The sequence below is a fragment of the Vespa velutina genome, chromosome 9, assembly GCF_912470025.1.
Source record: "Vespa velutina chromosome 9, iVesVel2.1, whole genome shotgun sequence".
Classification (NCBI taxonomy): Eukaryota; Metazoa; Arthropoda; class Insecta; order Hymenoptera; family Vespidae; genus Vespa; species Vespa velutina.
This window is the reverse complement of record NC_062196.1, coordinates 5,014,336-5,036,658: the sequence shown is the minus strand read 5'-3', so window position 1 is coordinate 5,036,658 and position 22,323 is coordinate 5,014,336. Positions and strand designations below refer to the sequence as shown.

The window sequence follows — 22,323 nt, the reverse complement described above, 5'->3', positions numbered from 1 at the left end:
TAATTTAATACTCACTAGACTCACTTAGATCTTTGTGATATGATTGGTTAATGGATATAATACATATTGTATATAATTGGCTATCACAAATTAAACATTTCGGAATCTAAAGTTGATTTAAAAGTTAATCTATAAAAATAATAAAAAAAATTATAGATAAAAAAATATATATTTCTCTCGATATTTTTATAAAATTAGATTATATTTAGAACATACATATATATGTATGTTGTGTGTGTACATATATATATATATATATATAAATATTAATACTATCTATATACTTATATAGAAAAAAGTGTAAAAAGAAATTTATTATAAAAAGATTTATATAAAATTTTAGTTGAATTATATTTATATGCTTATATATATACATATATACACATTGTTATTTCCTTATATCTTTGTTGCTTACTATATATTATTTTTTTATGATTTAAATAGATTTCTGTCATCAGAGGGCGCATAATTATAATTTTTATGTAGTCGTGTTCAATATGGCGAACATGTTGAGTTTGATGGTTAATGCAGGTAATTTTAAGTTACATTTGATGTAAATAATTATAGTTATTATATATTTAAGAAATATGAAGTGCATGCAATTATCAGAAATCGTTAAAGTGCATTTATATAAATTTATAATGATTGCAATTGTTTATCGGTATAAGAAATATGTGAACTACGTAAAGTATTACAGTTTCAAGGTCTGTATAGGGAGTTGAAATTCTATAGGCACTTGCGTTATACGTAAACAACTGGTGTATACGACATTTTTATTTAAATTATGATAATTTTTTGTGAAGTAGTTAATATATTATATATCATGCAAATTATATTTAGCAATAAATTATTAATTTAACTTTTTTATTTTGTAAAGTCAGTTATAATACATAGGAAAATAGATAGATAGTTTTTAATTTTATAAGTTATTAAATTATATTAGTTTTAAAAGTATCTAATTAAAATGGAGGATAAAATGGTAATGTATGTAGAATAAATTTAGTATGTAGAATAAATTTAGTTTAAAAGAGCCAACATATATATATATATATATATATATATTATGCATGCATATGTCTGATCTATATGCAAATAAGTATTATATGCATTTATATATATAATACGCAATTGCGAACGCTTACATACACATACAAACGCATTATGCAAATATATTTTATATATATTTAAAAATATTCTATAAAAAAAATTATGAAATATTTTATAATTGGTTAATAATGAGTATATTTGAGATTTGAACTCATTATTGTTTTCATAATCAAAAATAATTGAAGTATTACTACTATTATAACAATAATATATATGTTATTATTAAAAAGAAATAAAATAAAAATAAAATTAACATTAATTCTTTTTTACTGATTACATATAAATTTAATTTATATTTACAGATGTTGGTCCTGTATGAAATTGTAAACAACTACTTATATAAATAGAATGAAAAGCTTATAACATATCAGCAAAAAGAAAATGTACAATGAACTACGGTGGAAATATTTCAGATTGGCATCAATATAACTCAGTGCAGACGAATATAAATGAAGTAACATCTACTGATCATAATGTGAATGCAAATCGTTTAGCATTTATGTCTAGTGGTAATCCATCTTCATTAAATGCTCTTAATACCGAAGGGTATAAAAAATACCAAAATGAACCTAGCTTTAGTTCAAGACATTTTCCACCTATGAATAATATTTCAAATGGCTCAAATAATAGTGATAACTTTGCAATACCATCAATGGTACAAATGCAAAGTTATATTGGACAATATGGTCCTATGGTTAATAGAAACTCTGTTATGGATAATGTAAAAGCCCCAGTTGATATGAGAAATGGATCAATGAATACATTTAATGATGACTATAGATACAGAAATAGTCATATGGCGCTTCCTGGACAAAATTCTCATTTAAATGGATCAAATATAAATATAAATACACCTACCACTTCTATGGGATCACGAAGTAGTAGTATGTGTGCAACGTCTTCTGTAAGACAAGGACCTTCATCTTTCATTCCTTGTAAAGCGTTGTGTTGCAATCCAAATACAAATATAGGCTATCAACAATGGGATAAATTTGGAACTTATCAATCTAATACACCATATAGGGAAAATATGCGTTTACCTGGATATCAGGCAGAAAATAGACAATACGGTGATCATAATTTTCGAAAAGACAATTTTGATAATAAGGAAATGTTAAACTCTATTATTCCTAATACAGACCATAGAAGAAACTTTCCAGAATATAAATATCCTAATAAAGATCCTACAATGTCTAGAGGTTGTCCAGCTCCATCAGGGATAGTACAAAATTATCCAATTCAAAATTATAATTATCCAACAGAGTGCCAGAAATATGCTTATCCTATGAAAGAGTATCCAAAAGCAAATAATATGAGTTTACAAGATGCAACTGTTTTTAAACATCCAGAACAAAATTATATTGCACAACAAAAATACAATACTAAGCAAGGTCAATATACAACAGGTAATGTGTTAACCAAGACTGTGCCCACTTCAAATGTTAGTGTTGATATTACATCTTCCACACAGAATTCTTATTATACTGCACAATTTATAAGAAATGTATCAACAGAATTTCCACATAGTTGTCAAAAAACGTTTGATAATCCACAACAAGTTACTACAATGCAACCTACACCTATGCATAACACTTCATCACGATACCATTCTTATCAGCAAAAAATTGCAATGCAAAGATCCTCTATGGAAAATCATCTTAGAGAACTTACAAGGATACCTGGATATCAATCACATCCAAAATATAAAGAATCTGTTCTTAGATACAGGGAAATATTAAAATTGCAACAATCACATGGATATCCAATGGCAGTTCAACATCCTTTAAGAATTCCATCAACATCCGTTAATGCTATTCCATCTATAAATTTGCAATTTGATCAAAATGGAGTTTTAATAAATTCTGATGGTTTTCCAAAAACTCAACATACATTGAATTCAGATTCAAAACATTTAGAAAAACAGGGAAAAGAACAAGATCTATGTGCATCTGATTTATCTAATGAAGATAACCTACATTCTGAACAATCAGTTAATCATTCTCAAAAAGAGCATTCATCATCCCTGTATCCAAATGGTTTTCCAAATCAAGACCAGCTTTTAATACATAAATGTAGTGAACAAACTGAATTTAAAATACAAAAAAGTACAGAGAATGCTGATACTATGACTGAACAACACAAAACATCAAAAGACTTTGCTGATAAGCCAGATCTTGATGTTCGACAATTTTTAGCAAATTGGGATGCATCAGAAGATGAAGATGATTCTAGTTCAAATTTGCCAGATGTTGTCTTAAGCAATTCAACACCATTGGTAGTTGTAGAATATGAAAATGTTGATAGTACTTCAAAAATACCTCATGATGTAAATGTGAATAAAGAAAATATGACTTGTTCAAAAAAACATGATAAAATAACAGAAGAGTATTCACAATCTTTAGATTCTTCTCCTCATAATACTGAGGTGTTAAAAAATTTAACTGAATGTACAAATAAAGATATTACAAAATCTGGAAATATTATACATTGTATAACCAATGCTACTGATGACATTCCAACAATACATATAGTTGATAATGTACAAATAAATAATATTTTGGAGGTATCTAATGACCAAATTATAGAAACTTTAGAACATCAAGGTCCAATACCATTTTATGAAGAAAATGTAAATCTAGAAGAAGAAATAAGTACATGCGATGAAAAGAAGAATGATGCAAATATAGAAATTTTGAACAAAGATACGTATACCAGCAATGATACTTTGTCTGAAAAAGATAGGAAGTCTTCAATCCAGAATAATAATCAAGAATTAAATGTTTTGGAAACAGTATCAAAAACTAATTTGGATAAACAAACTACAAACTTGCAAAAACAAAATAGTTTCGCAAGTGAGGAATCACATAACACAGATGATATCAGTTTACCTGATTTGCCTACAACTGAGTGTACTCCAATATCCACTACTCTAAACACACCTATTCATTCAGACAGTGAAGAACCATCAGGACGTGTGTCATCTATATCTTCCAATCCTATAGAAATTATACAAAATAGTCCAATAATCAGCTTTACTCATTCATCAATTAAAATTGGATCCTATGAACATTTAGATGATACTGTTATTTCTAAAGAAAACACTTTACTACAATTCAATTTAGAAGAAGTAAATCAATCTAATAACAACAGTATTAATGCATTTGAAAATACTATAGATCCTAACAATTTTAATAAATCTGCTAATGCATCTAAAAGTGATGTTATTGAAGTGTGTAAAAATAATAAATCACAAGCCAGTTCTAATAAAAATTCAACTATAGTAAATATGAAAAAGCTAGAGAATAGAGAATTTAATGCAAAAGCTCCTGATGTATGCGAATCTTCAGCAACTGAATATGAAACAGAAAATGAACCGATGGATCTGCAAAAAAATTCTATACAAAACTACAAGAATGCAAACATCGAAAAAATCAATAATGATAGATTTCAAAGTGCTACACATCCATCGAAACCTATAAATTATAAAATATCAATACCGATTGAAACTTCCAAATCTACATTAAAAAACAAATTAAATGAAAATAAACAGCAGCATGTAATAAATACTGTTCAAAATAATGATAAACATCCTGAAGTTAATATTGAAACAAAGAAACAGTCTAAGTGTCTGTTTGTAAATAAATTACAGCAGGGCATTTCTAATGATAAAAATACAATTTCAGGGGAAAATGTGGAAGAAGGACATACAATAGTACGATATGTGGAAAAGAATACTTCATCAAATGTTAAAAATGTTTTGTCTATTCCAAATGTAAACATATATACATCCAGTGCAGACAAATTGCAACATATAAATACTGTATCAATACCAAAAAGGTGTTTAGATATGTTAACAAATAATAAGGTACATTCTAAAAGTCCTCAAAATCTTTGTATAAACAAAGAAAAGGATAGAGAAAGTTTTTCCAAAGATGTTCAAAATAAGTTTAAGAATCAAGAATTTACAAAGAACTCTGATATAGACTCATCTATGAACAATTCTGGTTCATCTAACCTAGAAATTTTATCAGATCATGTAACACTTCATAAAACATGCTCAGTCTCTGATACTAAAAACAATAGTGATATGGAAAGTAACATAATTAATAGAAAAGAAGATAATAATGAACTTAATTTTGTAAAACAAGGGAACTCTGTATCTATTTCTAAAAAAGTACATGATCAGTCACAGAAGAGTGATGAACCATGTAAAATAAACGCAAATGTTTCTCAGGGAAACCATAACCGAAATAAAATTTTAGAAAAAAATAAATCTGAACTATCTCAAGAGGATTTTAATATTGATAAAGTTAATATGATCAATAATACACAAAAACAAGATTTTAAAGAATACATGTCAGCAAGTGATGATTTGTTGCATCTTGATAAATGCATTGATAATAATAGCCATATAGGAAATAATTATTTTAATAAAAGATCAACATCACAATTAACAGGTACTCAATTTCAACAGCATTATTCTGCAGTAGAAGATACGCAAGCATTAGAAAAAAATACAAATGTAAAGAATAAAGTAAATTCAGCTCATACACCATCTTCTGTGACCACTATTTGTTCTATTACTTCAGAAAAATCAGAACAGGAACAGCTATATACTGTTTCCAAGAGTTTTGCAACAAAAAATGTAAATTCTGATTTTGAAATTCAAGTTACAAATGTTAATTTAAAATTTACAGATAATGATATATGCAAAGAATTAGTCACTTTGAGGGATAAGAAACAAGAAAATTTGAATAATTGCTCTGATGGAATCAAAATTGAAATAAATGTATTGTGTGCAGAACGTAATGCCAAAGAAAAGTTATTGCAACAGGAATCTGTAAATGTGGGCAATGAAATTATGGATCAATCAAACAATTCTGTATATAGTAGCAAGAGTACTTGCTTAGGAAATTTAAAAGAATACAACACATTACCTCATGAAAAATTGGATACAGAAAAGAGAAGTAACAAAATTGATGAAATTATCGATCATGATCAAAGTCAAAGTACAGATATTATTTGTCACGAAAATGTGGAGAATACAATGGAGGAACAGAAGGAGCCTCTTAGTTTAATAGTTCGAAATAAGACATTACCAACAAATAAAGAAGGAACACTACATCAAGAATTTTCAAAAGGAAATGAAACATTATCAAAGGATATATTGAATAGATCTAGGAATTGTACAGGAGATAATAATTATACAGAAGTTACTCAAGAAACTAAATTCACTAATACTTCCAGTGGAAGGAAGAAACAACATGCATCATTGAGTTTTGTCGATAAACCAGATGATTTAAAGGATGAAAGTATATACTATGTTAAAACTAATGATCTATTCAATAATATTAATCAGGAAAATGAACCTTCTAATATAATTTACAGTACTACATCTGCTAATGTAAATTACATGCAAAATAGTGCAAATATTGAACGGATATCAAAATTGAATAATGCACAGAAAAATAAAATGAAAGAGCCATCTTCTGTGTCACACAAATATAAAGATAAAAAAGATGAAGAAAATGACAGTTCATCTGAAAAAAATGATGATATGCCAAATATTGTAACTATACATGTTAAAACGGATAACATGAACAACGAAAAATTTGCAGAACTTGATTTTACAAATTTTGATCTATTTTCTAATGAAAGTAACAAAAGCAATGATAATGAGCCAGGAAAATGGAGACGTCCTATAACTCCTATAGTAAATCAGACATTAGAAGAGTGTGATTTATATGGAAGTACTAGTGGTTATGTAAATCCTATTTTTACTAATATAGAAGAATCAAATAACAGAAACGAAGTTCCTATATATAGAACTAAAGATGGAAAAATAACTTATAGTCCTAATCCCAAAGCTTTATTTCTTGAAAATAAAGAAAGAGCTCATTGTACTAAAGAAGAATATTCACCACATAAATATAACCATCATTTAAAAATTTATAAAAAGGAGAAAGATATAAGTAATTATAAAGAAAGAATACCATTGGAATCTAATAATACGAAAATCGCTTGGAGTGAGTCAGCTCAAAAAGGTTTTTCTGAATTTTCTAATGAGAATGATAGTCAAAAAAATGTTCACTCTATGAAGCATCAAAGATCACAGAATTTAAAACATTATCGTCATAAAATAGAAAAAAAATATAATAGTATAACTGATAATCAAGTACATAAAGAGTACAATAAAGGTCTTTCTGTTTCTAAATGTGAGGAACAAAAAGAACATGGTATGGAGAATAATCATAGTACTCATAAAGATAGTTTAACAAATGAGGTAGTTACAGATGAATTTGAAAGTCATGAAAAGAATTTAAAAAATATCTTTGATAGTAACATTCATTCAAAAGAAAAAAATATAAGAAAAACAGAAATGTTTACAGGAACAACCGTAGCAAATACCATGTATCACAATACAAAAAATAATAACAATATCCAAAAAAGTAGTCATAATGATACATTTTCTTCACATACATCTACTAATACCTTTGTAGAAAAAATCAGTTCAACTGAAACCTGTGATATTAAATCGAAATACTGCGATATAATTAAGGAGTCAATTGTGCCTTATGCAATATGTGATCAGACAGTTAGTGAATGTTCTTTAAACCAAAGTAATAATTTAACAAGTGAGAAATCAAATTCTATTATGAAATTAGAAAAGAAAGAGTTTAAGCCTAATTTAGATCGACTCAAATCTTCGGAATTGTGTTTGGAAGAAAATGGTTTTAAAGGCAGAAGATATTACACTAATAGTGTAATGAATCATAATTCATTTTCTGAAGATTCAGACTATTTTAATGAAAAGAAGATTGATCCAAATATCATTCATATCGGAACAGAAAATATTTGTGTAGACATTACAAAAAAACCAGAATCACAAATTAATTCTGATATATCCAAATATAAGAGACATTATGAGCATTTCCCTGTGAAATGTGAAATTGATTCAGATGAAAATACTGAAAGTTTTGAAGCAGAATTTGAAAATACAAGAGATATTTTGAAATATGCAACAACAGAGAATATTTTAATTTCTAAAAAAGATGTTCTTCTTACAACAACATTAGATGTAGAATGCGCAGATCCGTTGAAACAATTAAATAATACTAAACAAAAAGAAAAAATAGAATATCAGGATGAAAGCAATGGCGAAATAGAAAATACCAATTTTTCATTACAAAACGAAATATCTAAAAGTAATGAGGATGAAAATTTGAATCAACAAATTACAGAAGCCAATATTTTTTATACTGATAATAATACTACTATTTCTGAAAAGGGATGGAGACGGTTACCTTCAAATTGCTTCAAAAATGATGAAATAGAAATTATGGAAAGTGACATAATTAGTCACAATAATTTTGACAATGAAGTTAATATAATTCATGGAGAATCTATGCATATGCCACAAATAAAAAAATCGAAACTGTCCAAAAGTATTGATGAATCTTCTTTCAATGAAATAAGTAACAGTGATTGTCAGAATAATACTTTTATAACAACAGATCATAAATATGATACTTCTTTTCCAGAAGAAGAAATTAAATCTGAACCAATATACATAAGTCAAAATAAGGATGAAGTAGTTTTATTAGAGCCTATTATTTCTAGCAAAGATATTGATGTCATTGAAGAAATAAACAGCAATAAGGATACAGAGAAGAAAAATATTGAAAACACAATTCCTTCATTAAATTCCATAAATAACTCAAAAACTGAAAATATAATAAACGATGAAAATTTTTCGTTAAACAACGTCAATGAAATAGATAATGTCAGGGGATCATTATTGAATCAAAAAGATATTGATGTTCCAAGATATAAAAATTACAATGTATCAGATGTAATAAATACATCACAAGATAGTTTAGAAGTATTTAACTTAAAAGAAAAAGAATCACAAAGAAAACAATTTAATGACAATTTATATTGTATTGAAAATAAAATTAGTGCTAGTGGCTCATATTTATCTTCACAAGAATTGAAAAGTTGTAGTATTGAGGTTTGTAATACCCCAGAATTGGAGAATATATCAGAATTAAATTTAAAGAAAAATACAAATGTAATTAATGAAATTACAACAAATGATATAAACAATAAAGCAGAAAAAGAACGTTCTTTATCCCCTCCAGATATAACTACTATTGCATATATTAACACAAATTATTCATCTACATCAGATTGCAATGTAAATACACAAATGATTTCTAGATCCATTATCAAAGAAAATAAAACAAACACAAAATCAAAACCTGAACTGTCACCTCAACCTAAAATACCTAAAATGATTATCAGAAATACTGGATCCTGTTCTACAACATCTGTTGCAGGGGACATATTAGAAACATCATCAGAATATCCTTCTTTTGTACATAATAAAGTTAAACATTCTACTTTTATAATTGAGAATGAGAAAGATAATAAAGGAAGAAGTGATAGTGATTCTGAAATTTCTGTACAAAAATATGATTTAAATAATAGTAGAGTACCTAAAATGAAAATAAAATTTAATGATAAATCATTAAAAAGAAATAATGAATACAACAATATGGAAATTTCTTTTAAAAGGAAAGACGCAAAAAAAATTGTTCCTAAAGTAAAAATAAAAAAAATTAGAACTGAAGCAGCAAGTATACAGAATGACCAAACAGAATCTTCATTAATAGTAATGGAAGTAAAAACTCCTGATGTATCAGATGAGATATGTTCTAATAAATTATCAATAATTAATGAAGAAAGAAAACGAGAAAAGATTCCTAAATTAAAACTGAAAAAGCATCAAGAAATCACTTCACCTACAGAATCTATTAGAAAGAGAACAAATTTAAGAACCATTGATTTAACAGTTAAAAAATATAAAAGTGATAAAAATGAAATAAAATCTAATAAAAAAAATGAAGATATAATTAGATCGACATCGAAACAAAAGGATAATTCGTCTGTATCTGAACATGAAATTAAGAATAAATTACCCTGCATTTCAGAAAAGATTCCAAAGGTTATAATAAAACGTGCCTCTGCAAGTGCTGAATTTAAATGTGAATTTAGTGAAGGTGGTAGTCATACAATCATTAATAGCGCAAAATGGCAACCAGAAGTTAAATTGCAAAGATCTCGACTTTTAGATAATATGGTAAAGGACCTAAAATACTGCCATATATCTAAAGAATATATAACTCGAAAATGTATAGATATTATTTCTTCACATAGAACACGAAAATTAATAAAAAGTTACGGATTTCGAGATAAACGACATAGCAAATCGAATAAATTATTTAGATCAAGTTCTATATCAGATTTGTGTCCAACAAAATATAAGGAAAGTAGAACATTAGATTATAGTTATAGTAATAACAAATTATCTGATACAGAAGCTACATCTATCCTTAAAGGAATAGAAGAACATAATGAATTTTCTATAAAATCTATTAGCAAGTACAAATTTGAAAAGAATCCATGGAATATAGAAGAAAAATATATAGAGGAATCTTATATTTCCAATGATTTTGTAGATAGATCTTCATATAAATATTCAAATGATAAAGATAACATGGATTACTCGATAGTAAAATCAGATACTACAAATATAAAAAATAACACTACCTTAAAAAGTAATGTTGATAATGATCTCAGTACTATAACTTTTAATGCTAATTCTACAAATAATGTTAGTAAAATGCCATTAATCATGCAAAAAGACTTCATTCATTATAATGATAGTGAAAATAAATTTCCTAGAGAAAATAATGAATCTGAATCAAAACCTTTGAAATCTGATATCATTACAGATGATTCTGCAGATAATGATTGTTCAGTTATAAAATTAGATTCTTCAGATGAAAGTCAATCAACAATAGAGATTTTGCCAGCTTCCCCAGACATAAACCAAATTGGGATGGAAGAACATAATAATAGACTTAATAATGAGGAAGGTGAACAATTGTATTCAGAAGATGCTATTCCTACTCAATTTGAATTAGAATTAGAAGTTACAGATAGCAATATCGATTCTGTGGAAGTACCACCTTTAAGGCATGAGTTAAATTCTGAACATTTTAATGATACACAACTTGGAACATGGCAATTAAACCAAAAAGTACAAGACTTGAATGATTTACAAAGTTATCCTCAAAATTATACCAATCAACAACCTATTTTACTTGCGGATAATGGTCAACAAAGCTCTGAAGTTCCTGAAAAGAATAAAATATCTACTAAACAAAATATTTCATTATCAATAACAGCTCTTACGCATGACGGTTCAGAGAATCATTCAACAGAAACGACAATTATGTCTCGTGAAAATCTTTGTTGTAATGATTTACTTATGAAAGAAGTGTTGGCTGCCAAAGAAATGCTGAAAAAATGTTTATCTATGTCTAAAGATGCTACTATTCTGAAAAACAAATCAAAATTGAAATCGCTTGTAGAAAAAAATCAAGGTTCTTGTCTTACTTCCAGTGGTCATACAAAAACTTTTCTTAAGACTGTTACTACTCATCATACATATGAAACAGGTAAATTAAATCTGCAAAAATCGATGAATGAAGTAAATATGGAAAAAATAGAAAAAAATAATAGTAATGAAGTAGTAAACAAAGTTATACAAATTACCAAATGTACAGAGAAAAAAGATATTAAACATATTGATGTTAATGTGCAAAATACTCTAATTTCTGCACAAAATTCTCCTATAATATCATTAAAAAGTCTTAAACGATACAGTCAATCTGTGCCAAATAAAAACATGTCTACTAATACGGAACACTGTAAAACATTGGGAGATGAGAATGAACGATCAATATCTCAAGATAGTCATGTTCATCAAGTAGAGAATAAAGTTCAAGATATTAAAATTGAACAAAATATGACTTACCCTAAAATTGAAATGATATCCGATAACGAAGATGTACAAATTGAAGATGATAAAAGTTGTAATCAATCCAAAAAACGAGAAGATAAGATGCCAGTATTAGAACCAGAAATCGCCTTTAGTTTCGATGCAAGTTCAGATAGAGATAGTTCAAGATCACCACCCGTTATAACAAATCAAGAGATTGTAACTACTCAAAATGAGGTATTAAAATGCTTGCAAGGAAGAGAAGAGTTAACATCAAATGATAGCACAAATGATAATAAAAAATATATAGCAGAAGAATATGATATGACTGTTACTGATATTGTAACGCAATTAGCTTATCATAAAAAGGTAATGTATATTTTATCATTGCATAATTTCAAGTATAAAAAAATATTATTAATTATATAAATATGTATTTGAAAATAACAAGGAGATATAATATTTTTATATTCGTACAGTCAACAATAAGGCATAAAAGATATTGTAATCTATGTGAAAAATGGTTTCCAACGACATCTCGTCATCGACGACATTTAGCTGGGTATCAGCATCGTCATTTAGAATTGACACAGCGAAGAACTATCCATGCACTTTTCATACTTTTTACTGGCAAACCCTGTTCAAAACTCTTGCGAGCTACTAGTATGCGAGATGACTGTTCTATAGGTGAACCAACACCTTTACAAATTGCTGTTCAGGTATTATTTCTTATAATAAAGTAATATGTAATGATTTTTCTTCTATAATCTTATTTTTATATATATTATTCTTTATTTTCGCAGGATTTAGCCAAATACTTGGATGGTACAGAGACAAATCTATTAATACCAAATAATGTCGAAAAATAACCAAAAGTAGTTGTTGAATTATGTAACATCATGTCAAAGGAGATGGACAAAGATTTCATATTTCAAGTAAACAATAGATGACAGTTCAATGTGATTTTAAACTACATCAGCATAATGGAACCGATTGGAATTAGCTAAGTCAGCTAATATTTGTTACTTCGTTGACCGTATGTTACCTGAAACAGTTACTTTATGTAGTAATTAACTATTTAACCAAAGACTTTATTAGAGTAATAGTGCAACTAAAACTCCTATTATATAAAGGTTTGAGACTTTTTGCACCAAAATCTGCTATATGCTAATGCATAAAGCTGTTGTTTGAGCTTCACAAACAGCTGTAAACAAAATGGCTGTTGTTTATTCTTTATAGTCACCACATGATTTTTACACATATGTAATGCTGTTTATAGAAGAGTGTGTTCACTAAAGCATGATTTTAAAGAATGGACTTTTGAGTCTACTATATTGCAATTTTTAAAGGTTATTATGTGGCTATTAGTTTATATAAACATGGTTATGAATGATTATATATATATATATATATATATATACACATACACACACACATATATATATACATACATATATATATACATACATATGTGTGTGTGTATATATATATATACACACGTACATACATACACGTATATATAAATATATATAAAAAAACGAATGTTTATTTATATGAAGAAAATATATCTACATATAGATACATATATATGTATATGCATGTAACGAATGCATTATATGCATACCTATATTTATTGTTCCAGTTTTAAAAACATGTACACATGTACACACATATATTTAACAATGTTTAATTATTATTAGTTAAACATATAAGTATATATTATGTCATATCTTTTAAAATGAAGAAGATATATAAAATATGAGATGTTCCAATATTCGATTATACATATATAAAAAAATGACCTTAAAGCTGTTGCATTGTACATTGATTGAATAGTAGGTCGAACAGTTCTTTATGTTAAAATTAGTGTAATAATATTTCTATTTGTTAGATTTCTAGTAGTTTCTGATGCTATTTTTATTTGTTATGGTATCACTTATTAAAAGTTATTTTATAATGAACCAATCAAATATTACAAATAAAAAATTAATTTTAGCCTTGAAATGTTGCTAAAAGTATAATTATCTATGGGATCAAAATATTACTATAAAAAGAAGGCTTGGTTACTTATGAAAATAAAAAGAATATGGAAGTATATATATCTTCAAAATAGAATGAAAATATAGCGAAGTGCTTGTAATGTAATTTTACATATACATTTACAGGACCATATGTCATTGGCAATGACTTTTCATGTGTCTTTTGTACTTTTCACATTTTGTGCCTTCTAAATATAAATTAAATATTAAAGATTGTCATAAATACAAGTATTCGCATATAAATTGCACCACACAAAGTATCTGTAGAATACATGAAGTAATTCTTACATGATTTTATCATTATATTTACATTAATTTTGAAACTGAATTTATAATTGTTATCTATTTCATCAAAATCTTTTAAAGTGAAAAATTAAAGTAACGAATAAAAATATTCTACTTAATTTTCAACATACATAATTATGAATTGTAGAGAAACAATTTAATATCTATCTATTTATTATTAAATAGAACTTAACAATTTCTTTGTTTGAGGATTTTCAAAGCATATATAATGCTTAATTACATTTCTTTAAATAATATTATTGTTATGTCTAATATATTACATATAATTTATGATGTTTTATTACATTTTTGACATAATTTCCTAATACTTACAAAACATAAACTTACATAATGTATATACGTGCAAAGTTTTTAGCTATAAAAGCAGGTATTTACGTTTTGAACCATTCCAGTATACTTTTAGAAAAAATTGACGAAATATAAAATATTCATATAACACTGTAATTTTCGGTAATGTAAACAATTAATTTATATTATAGTATAAAAATATTTATTTTACAAAAAAAAATTATGCTTAATTGCATAAATTAAATGACTGACTGCAATTTACCTTTTTACAGTACTATTCACTATGCATTAAAATTTTAATCAAAGTTTACCAAAAATTACATTTCTTGCATGTTATATATAATTAATTGTTGCAGGAAATGTAAATTCTGGGAGTTCATAATTTAAATTATAATTCCACAAAAAAATCGAATATTAGTTCTTATAACAATTTCATTTGTTTGTGATCCAAAGACACTATTTCTCAATTAAAATTTTTATATAAAACTTTGTATATATTGAAATATGAGTATATTAGATACAATTTTAATTACTGGTAATCTTTTGTAATACCATCAAATTCATAATCATTTTATTTTGGTTAAAAGAAGTAGATTTCAAATATACCTACACATTCCACACAAATTTTACTTTTACATATATTGAATTATTCTATAATCATTTTCTTTTTTCTATATCAACAGTTACTTGTATATAAAACCTCTTTTAAAAATATTACAAATTATATTGTAAATCGTAAATGTATTATTTTAAATATTCGTTATAACTTATGAATATAATATTATCATTTAATAAAATTTATTTCCAGTTTTATTTAAAGATTTTAGAATTTTATTTTGAATTCGGGTCAACAGGGATAAAATGTATTTTAATATAATGAAAAATCGATATATATATATATATATATATATATATATATATATATATATATATATGCTCATTTTTATTCATTGTAAATAATGAAAGAAAAATAATATAATCCGGTCTGTACACATTGATACAGATCAAATTAAAGCTTTTTGTTTCTTATTTATTACTTACAATGAATTATTGACTTACTTGTAGCATTGTCGCTAAATTTTATGTTAAGTTCCGAGGATGAATCTATTAAATCATATATTAAAAATTTTTATGATTTAATATTGTGCTTTACTCGCACGAGTGGTGTGGCACGATCCCATGTATGTGACTGTGTTGTAACATACTTATATATTATGTAAAAAAAATACATAATTATATATATAGATATATATAAATATATATAGATATATATACATAATATCTATATATATAGGTGTATTCTATGTATTTGCAACAGTTCCATTGATGTTTACATAGTATATATGCAAGTTATAAGAGGCTACAAATTGTTATTTTTATGTAATTAAGTCGATTTATTTATTCATCTGAAAAATTAAATAAAATAAATAGTTATAAGCTGAAAAAGTATATATTGCTTTATTGAAATAAATTACAATTTATAATTATACTTGGTGCGAGGAAATTATTAATTTTTTTGTTTTGTAATATAGGTTATATTAGACGTTCAAAACTAAATGTTGTTTCATACATATGTGCACATTGTTATATTGGCATATTTCTGTATTTATAATAAAAAGGTATTATAGATGTTAAAAAATATTATTTGCGTGAATTCCTCCACGCATGAAGAAGTATGTGATATATTGGCGTATGAATATACTAATTATTTACTAAACAAATAGGATTCAATATATATATCATATAGTAGATCACTTTGTCAACTTTAACAAATTACATAAGTTCATAATAAAATCATTAGCATTTTACATTTGAAATATTAAATGTAGAATATTATATAATTTGCCTTTTATTGAAATAAACATATAAAAGTTCATATATATATATATATATATATGTATATACAGTATAATATATAAAAAATATGGTAAGTATTAATATTAAAATTTCTTAAATTATTATATATATATAATTCTTATATGTGTACAATTGAGATTTTAGAAGATATATTTTTTATTTGTAAAATAAATTATTCTGTTTTAATTGTACTTAATTTAATTAATTGTATTAAGTCATTCTTTTTAATATTAATTACATAACTACAATTAAAATAAGATTTGAAGTTTAACTTTAGCGCTATTTTAATAAGTAGGGAGATTGTATAGTATATCCTTTGAACCACTAGATGGCCGGAGAAATTATGTAATGCCATTAGATGGTCTATGTAAAATATATTTTCTTAAAGTGTTTTGTGCTTAGTCTGGAACAAGTTTCCATACAGTTTCAATAAAGCTTCCACTCTATCTTCTGTTTGATTATATTCAGACGCAACGCTAAGGAAGAAAGTAAATTTGTTGTCGCGTAGATGCGAACATTCTTCTGCTTTAGGAGCAATCGTAGCAGTTGTCGGTAATTGTAATTGATTGTTTTTATTTTACATTTGTGTAAAGTTCGGTGCATTTTAATTTTATAAAAAGTGAAAAGTGTAAGCAGTGTTGTTTCAAATAAATTAGAAAGTTAAGTGATACAATTCAGTGGAGAAAATTATGTCTATACAGAGATTAAATTGTAATATATTGATTTACGGATTGCATACGTGTGGTTGAATAGTAAAAGTGTAGTAATTCATTCAGCATAAGTAATAAAAATAATTCATTCAGAATAAAAGATGTTTTTTACAAATAGAAGAAAAAAATAAAATTATGTGCTCTTCGTCGTTTATGTCTAATTGAGATTATTGCCTTTTTTGAACATTAAAACGCTACAAAGGATAATATCATAAAATTGATCTTATGCACTACGTATTCATATCAAGAATTAAAAATGAACGGATTTAGCACAGGTGAAGAAGATTCTAGGGGAGCTACAGATCAAATTTGTTGTCTCGTTGATGAAGGCGAACGATGTTCTCGCCCAGCTGGCAATGCTTCTTACAGCAAACGTATACAAAAGACTGTAACACAACGACGTCTCAAACTTAATTTGGATCAAATGGTACTTTTTGCTCAGAAATCACAAGGTTTGTCCGAGTCGCATGCACTTTCTGAATTAAAGTACAGAGAGGGATGTCATGCTCGGCATAAAGATCTTAAGATAAAACAAATGGATTTAATAAAATATATTTAAATGTCAAAAAACTTATACTATAAGCACATTTTATATATAAAATCTTTTATTACTAATATTGATCTTCATGCTTTACATATCTCTCTGGCAGAATCACAAGATTTTAGAAAACAATAGCCAATCAGCTTGATGTATTCAGTTTAATTATTTTTTTATTTGTATTTTTTGCACCCTCGAACAAAGGAAATAAATAAATGCATTGCACTTTTTGTCCATGTGCTTCTAATAAAAACACAACAGAGCAGAAAATACATGAGATGCGAACAAACCTTTCTTTAGCACTATAATTTTTAAATTATGTATATTACAGTCAGGTACACGGTTTTTGGAAAATGTTATAATCTTAGTTCTGATATATATATTACATTTTAAATATATTATTTATAACATTACAGTTGAATAAAGCATTTTTTATGAATTTGATACACATGTCAATTAATAAAAATAGTAGTAAATATAATGTAGTATAGACTTTATATACTCCATTAAATAGTATTAATTACAAAAAGTTCTTTATATATAATCATGTCATATTTTATATATAGGCACGTCACACATATATTTGTGATTATCACAAACAAGTGATACAATGTGCAAGATCTAAACAACAGCAACAACGTAGAAGAAAAGACTCTGAAGAAGATTCAGGTGAAACTGATAATGATCTTCCAGAAGTGGATTTATTCCAATTACAAGTTGGTACTTTAAGGCGCTATAAACGACACTACAAAGTCTCTACTAGACCAGGCCTAAACAAAGCCCAATTAGCTGATGTAAGCATTTAAATATCATAAATCATATTATATTTTAAGTGATTAGTTATTTAATAATATTATAATCAAAAATAATATTGCTATATTGGCATGTTTCAATACCACTTAATCATTTATTATATATAACTTATTTTTAAATGCTTGATATGTATTATAAAATAATTTATGGCTTTTATATTGCAGACTCTTATGAAACATTTTAAGACTATCCCTGTAAATGAAAAAGATGCCTTAAGTATTTTCATTTTTACAGTTAAAACCAATGCAAATAAATTGGATCAAAAGAATGGTTTAAGTAATGATACAACGTAGCTAAGGATGAATGTTCATGATCATTCATCATTGTAATATTAGTAAGAAGGAAAGCATACATGTGTGAGTTTTCACTTGTTAATAAGTATTTTATAAGAGTTGTATACACTGTGTATAAAATTGTCTTTGGAAAAAAATATTCGTTTTTCTTTTATTTTTGTTACATGACCTGTATATTTAATTTCTTTTGAATATAAAATTTGCAATTTTTGTATAATTTTTCTTTTAAAGTACTTAATAGATATGTAAATGTATTTATATCTGTTTTTTAAGTATTAACAAAACTATATATCTTGTAAATAAAAATATATACATGGTAATATATTGATAAGTTGGTAATAGTTCAACACACAATTTATACAATTAACATGCTTTCATTTCATGAAGATCGAAAAATATTTATTTTTTTGAATTCATTATATTCCTTATAATATATTAAGCAATTAAAAGTGATCTAGACACGCACCAAATATACAGTACCTTACAGTATTAGTGTTAAAAAATTTCGTATAAGATTATATGATAATATATGGTTTTGTCTTCTCTAAATTTTACAAATGTTATTAATCTAAAGTTAAGAAATTATATTTACAATTTTTTGTGAAGTTTTTTATTTTCTTTCATCTTCAAATAAAAAAATGTGAATATACCTTTTGATTTTCCATGTTTTTTGTATTTCACATTTAGATTTCGAATAACATGCAATTCATTATTCCTTACTATCATCTATATTTATTAATATCATTATATTTAATGATATTAAATTTTATAATCTTGATTCATTGTAAGATATATGGATTTTTTATATAAAATTCATGTTTTTTACTATGTGTATTACATTATATCTTTTCTATCAACTATTTCAATAACTTCCTCTTCACTATCATCATCTAATTCTAAAATATACAACAATAAACATTATTTCTAGTTCATAAAATTAACAGCTTAGTTGGACTGAAAGAATAAAATTCTAATTTACCTGCTTTATTAATTATAGTGTTTGAAGGTTTATCTATAGATACAATTTCAACATCACTCATTTCTTCTTCTGAAGATGGACACCACGAATTATGACCACCTTTTCCTATTGCTTTTGCCTATATATAATTATTAAAATATAAATATTACTATTTTGTTTTGTTATAAATATTACGAATTGATTTTTTTTTATTTTTGACTAATAATACCTCATGTGTGATCAATTCAGCAAAACCTTCACCTAATTTCACAATATGATTACTTTCTTTATTGTCATCATCGTTTTCACAAGTTTCTGAAAGAATTTAATATGATTTTATTAATGTGTATATATAATATGTATCTCTTTTTCCCTTCTCTTCTCTTTAAATATAGACTCATACATATACAAGTTTTTAATATAAGTCATAATAATTGTACTGATATAGTCTAAAGTATAGTCTAATATATAAAAATTAATAGTTAAAGAATTATTTATCTTAGTTTATTTATAAATTTTCTTACCATTTTTAAGCTGTGTAAAATTCCAGTTACGTAATTTAATACTGATATTATTATTACACATAGTAGTTAATTTGTTTGCAATTATATACTCTTTGATATGACAACTATAAGTGCTATCTTTACTAAATCTATAAAATATAAAATTTTATTGATATATAATAAAAAATTATCACTTTTTTATTATAGTAACTTATTAAATATTGCATATATCATATCTTATATCTATATTATTATATTATTTTAGTCGATAGATAAATGATACCTTAAACTGATATCTTTTACAACTGCTTCTTTAATTTGTTGTATTAAATCAATTGCATATTCTGCTGCATGATTAGAAGCTACAGATATAACATCTTCAACAGTTAACGTTTTCGTTAGATAATCAAAGTGTAAACTACAAAGTTCTTTATATGAATTTACACCGAGAGTTAACTGAGCTACACCAACCCTTTCTTCCATATAAGTAGGATCCATGACAGTAATTCCACTAAACAAAAAATAGAATATTATTTAAATAAGCTATATATATTCCTTGTGTATTTTAAAAATCACAATATTTTTAATAAGCATTTTGTATATGTAAAATGTTTGATATAAAAGAGATACACAAACTCCATAAAAAGAAATATATAAAGAAAAATTAAATAATATTGTTATGGGTTTAATTTTATCAAATCTATATAAAAACAATAATGCAATTATTTAACACACACATACACATATATTTCATAATAATAATAGCAACACAAATTATATTAATTACTAAGCACACATATTTAAATAGTTGAAAATATATAATATATTATAATACTAACCTTTCAAATGTTATAAACGAAACACAAACAGGTAAGAAAAACAATCTCAGTGGTAAAGGATCCTTTTCATTAAATGGATGAATAATAATATTGGTTCCAGTTGATGTTACATCTGGTCTATGAAAATGCAAAAGTGCTGCAAGGGCAGCAATAGATGCACAATCAATCAAATTTCCATCATGATTTAAAATATTGATATCAAGTCTTAAACTCCATACCTATATGTGTAAATATAATTTAATTAAATATTTATGTTAATATCATACTGCAATATCTTTCATTCTTTCTCTTTTTCCTCTAGGTAAATAGATGAATTAATGTAAGTGTTCATTTAAAAACTATACATATTTCTTAATTAAAATATTATTAAATCAAATAAAATTTGATATTCTTTAGAAATTAAGAAATTAATTATATGTGAAAATGTGAAAAGAAAAAAACAATAATAACCTTTTTCTCAGCCACAATACATAAAGATTCCAAATCTACGCATTTGGAATCTTTTATAGATTTTTCTAATTGTCTGTTTATTAGAATAGCAGCTTCAGATTGTCGGTTACTTTCAAAATGCTGTGCTGCTAATGGATTCAACTCAACATTAATATAAATCATACCTTCATTTGGTCGAGATGCTTTAGGTTGTTGGATATCACATGATACTTGTGCAACCGCTCTATGAAATAAAAACATAAATAATATATATGATCTTAATTGTTATAGATTTGTTTAATGAAATAAGTAAAATATACAACTAATATATAGCAAATATTTACCTTGTTTTTCCAAGGGATACGATACATGAACCCCAATTGGAACCAAAGTAAATGTTAACAGAACGTGTTTCAAAAAGATCTCTTCCATCTAATCGCTGAAATAATTGAAATAAATATAAATCTAAAGGATGTAAATGTAAAAAATTTTAAGACAACATAATATTTATTATGGAATTATTAAATTATTATGCATTTTATTAAAATTAAGTTATGAAAGATAATGTTCAAAAAATATACCGTTTTTTCTTGTATGGACGCATTAATAAAATTTCGCTCACAATTTGTCAAAATAGTTTTCTTCATTGCAGAATTTATTATAGAATTTTTCTTTCGTTCTTTATTATACGATTTCTACGAGAATTATTATAATATTATTTTCACATAAACGAAATACATGTGCTTTTGCACAAATTGTCTTTTATGATTCTTGTTTAGTACAAGAAAATAGTA

General features: G+C 25.6%; 3 protein-coding genes across 6 annotated transcripts; 2 read left to right on the top strand and 1 right to left on the bottom strand.

Annotated features, from left to right (window-relative positions):
- Positions 1–486: 486 nt before the first annotated feature.
- LOC124951507 (protein PF3D7_1417600-like) lies at positions 487–14,061 on the top strand. Its single transcript, XM_047499998.1, has 4 exons — positions 487–531; positions 1,410–12,325; positions 12,436–12,675; positions 12,760–14,061. Exons 2-4 carry the CDS (start codon positions 1,496–1,498, stop codon positions 12,823–12,825), a joined length of 11,136 nt encoding a protein of 3,711 aa, XP_047355954.1. The 5' UTR covers positions 487–531; positions 1,410–1,495; the 3' UTR covers positions 12,826–14,061.
- A 2,656-nt stretch (positions 14,062–16,717) lies between these two features.
- Positions 16,718–19,556, top strand: LOC124951601 (histone deacetylase complex subunit SAP30 homolog). Of its 2 annotated transcripts, XM_047500243.1 has the most exons (4): positions 16,718–16,998; positions 17,427–17,583; positions 18,261–18,488; positions 18,672–19,556. In XM_047500243.1, the coding sequence occupies exons 1-4, from the start codon at positions 16,955–16,957 to the stop codon at positions 18,798–18,800; spliced, it is 558 nt and encodes a 185-aa protein (XP_047356199.1). In that variant the 5' UTR covers positions 16,718–16,954; the 3' UTR covers positions 18,801–19,556. The 2 variants fall into 2 exon arrangements, with proteins under 2 accessions (XP_047356199.1, XP_047356200.1); XM_047500244.1 differs by having other exon boundaries at positions 16,733–17,583; positions 18,672–19,538.
- On the bottom strand, positions 19,213–22,322 carry LOC124951599 (exosome complex component RRP45). Of its 3 annotated transcripts, XM_047500240.1 has the most exons (10): positions 22,111–22,322; positions 21,874–21,968; positions 21,613–21,773; positions 21,551–21,579; positions 21,101–21,318; positions 20,545–20,772; positions 20,283–20,410; positions 19,988–20,073; positions 19,780–19,897; positions 19,213–19,696 (listed from the first exon to the last, which is right to left on the bottom strand). In XM_047500240.1, the coding sequence occupies exons 1-10, from the start codon at positions 22,174–22,176 to the stop codon at positions 19,635–19,637; spliced, it is 1,191 nt and encodes a 396-aa protein (XP_047356196.1). In that variant the 5' UTR covers positions 22,177–22,322; the 3' UTR covers positions 19,213–19,634. The 3 variants fall into 3 exon arrangements, with proteins under 3 accessions (XP_047356196.1, XP_047356195.1, XP_047356197.1); XM_047500239.1 differs by having other exon boundaries at positions 21,551–21,773; XM_047500241.1 differs by lacking the exon at positions 21,551–21,579 and having other exon boundaries at positions 21,715–21,773.
- Between the last annotated feature and the right edge of the window lies 1 nt (position 22,323).

Excerpts from the sequence above, each read along its gene's own strand:
- LOC124951507 (XM_047499998.1), top strand. The coding sequence starts at position 1,496 with ATGAACTACGGTGGAAATATTTCAGATTGGCATCAATATAACTCAGTG. Across the intron at positions 12,326-12,435 it reads AATTAGCTTATCATAAAAAG|TCAACAATAAGGCATAAAAG; the intron begins GTAATGTATATT and ends ATATTCGTACAG. Across the intron at positions 12,676-12,759 it reads CTTTACAAATTGCTGTTCAG|GATTTAGCCAAATACTTGGA; the intron begins GTATTATTTCTT and ends TTATTTTCGCAG.
- LOC124951601 (XM_047500243.1), top strand. The coding sequence starts at position 16,955 with ATGCGAACATTCTTCTGCTTTAGGAGCAATCGTAGCAGTTGTCG. Across the intron at positions 16,999-17,426 it reads AGCAATCGTAGCAGTTGTCG|CACAGGTGAAGAAGATTCTA; the intron begins GTAATTGTAATT and ends GAACGGATTTAG. Across the intron at positions 18,489-18,671 it reads ACAAAGCCCAATTAGCTGAT|ACTCTTATGAAACATTTTAA; the intron begins GTAAGCATTTAA and ends TTTATATTGCAG.
- LOC124951599 (XM_047500239.1), bottom strand. The coding sequence starts at position 22,176 with ATGAAGAAAACTATTTTGACAAATTGTGAGCGAAATTTTATTAATGCG. Across the intron at positions 19,898-19,987 it reads CTGAATTGATCACACATGAG|GCAAAAGCAATAGGAAAAGG; the intron begins GTATTATTAGTC and ends AATTATATATAG. Across the intron at positions 19,697-19,779 it reads CACTATAATTAATAAAGCAG|AATTAGATGATGATAGTGAA; the intron begins GTAAATTAGAAT and ends TGTATATTTTAG.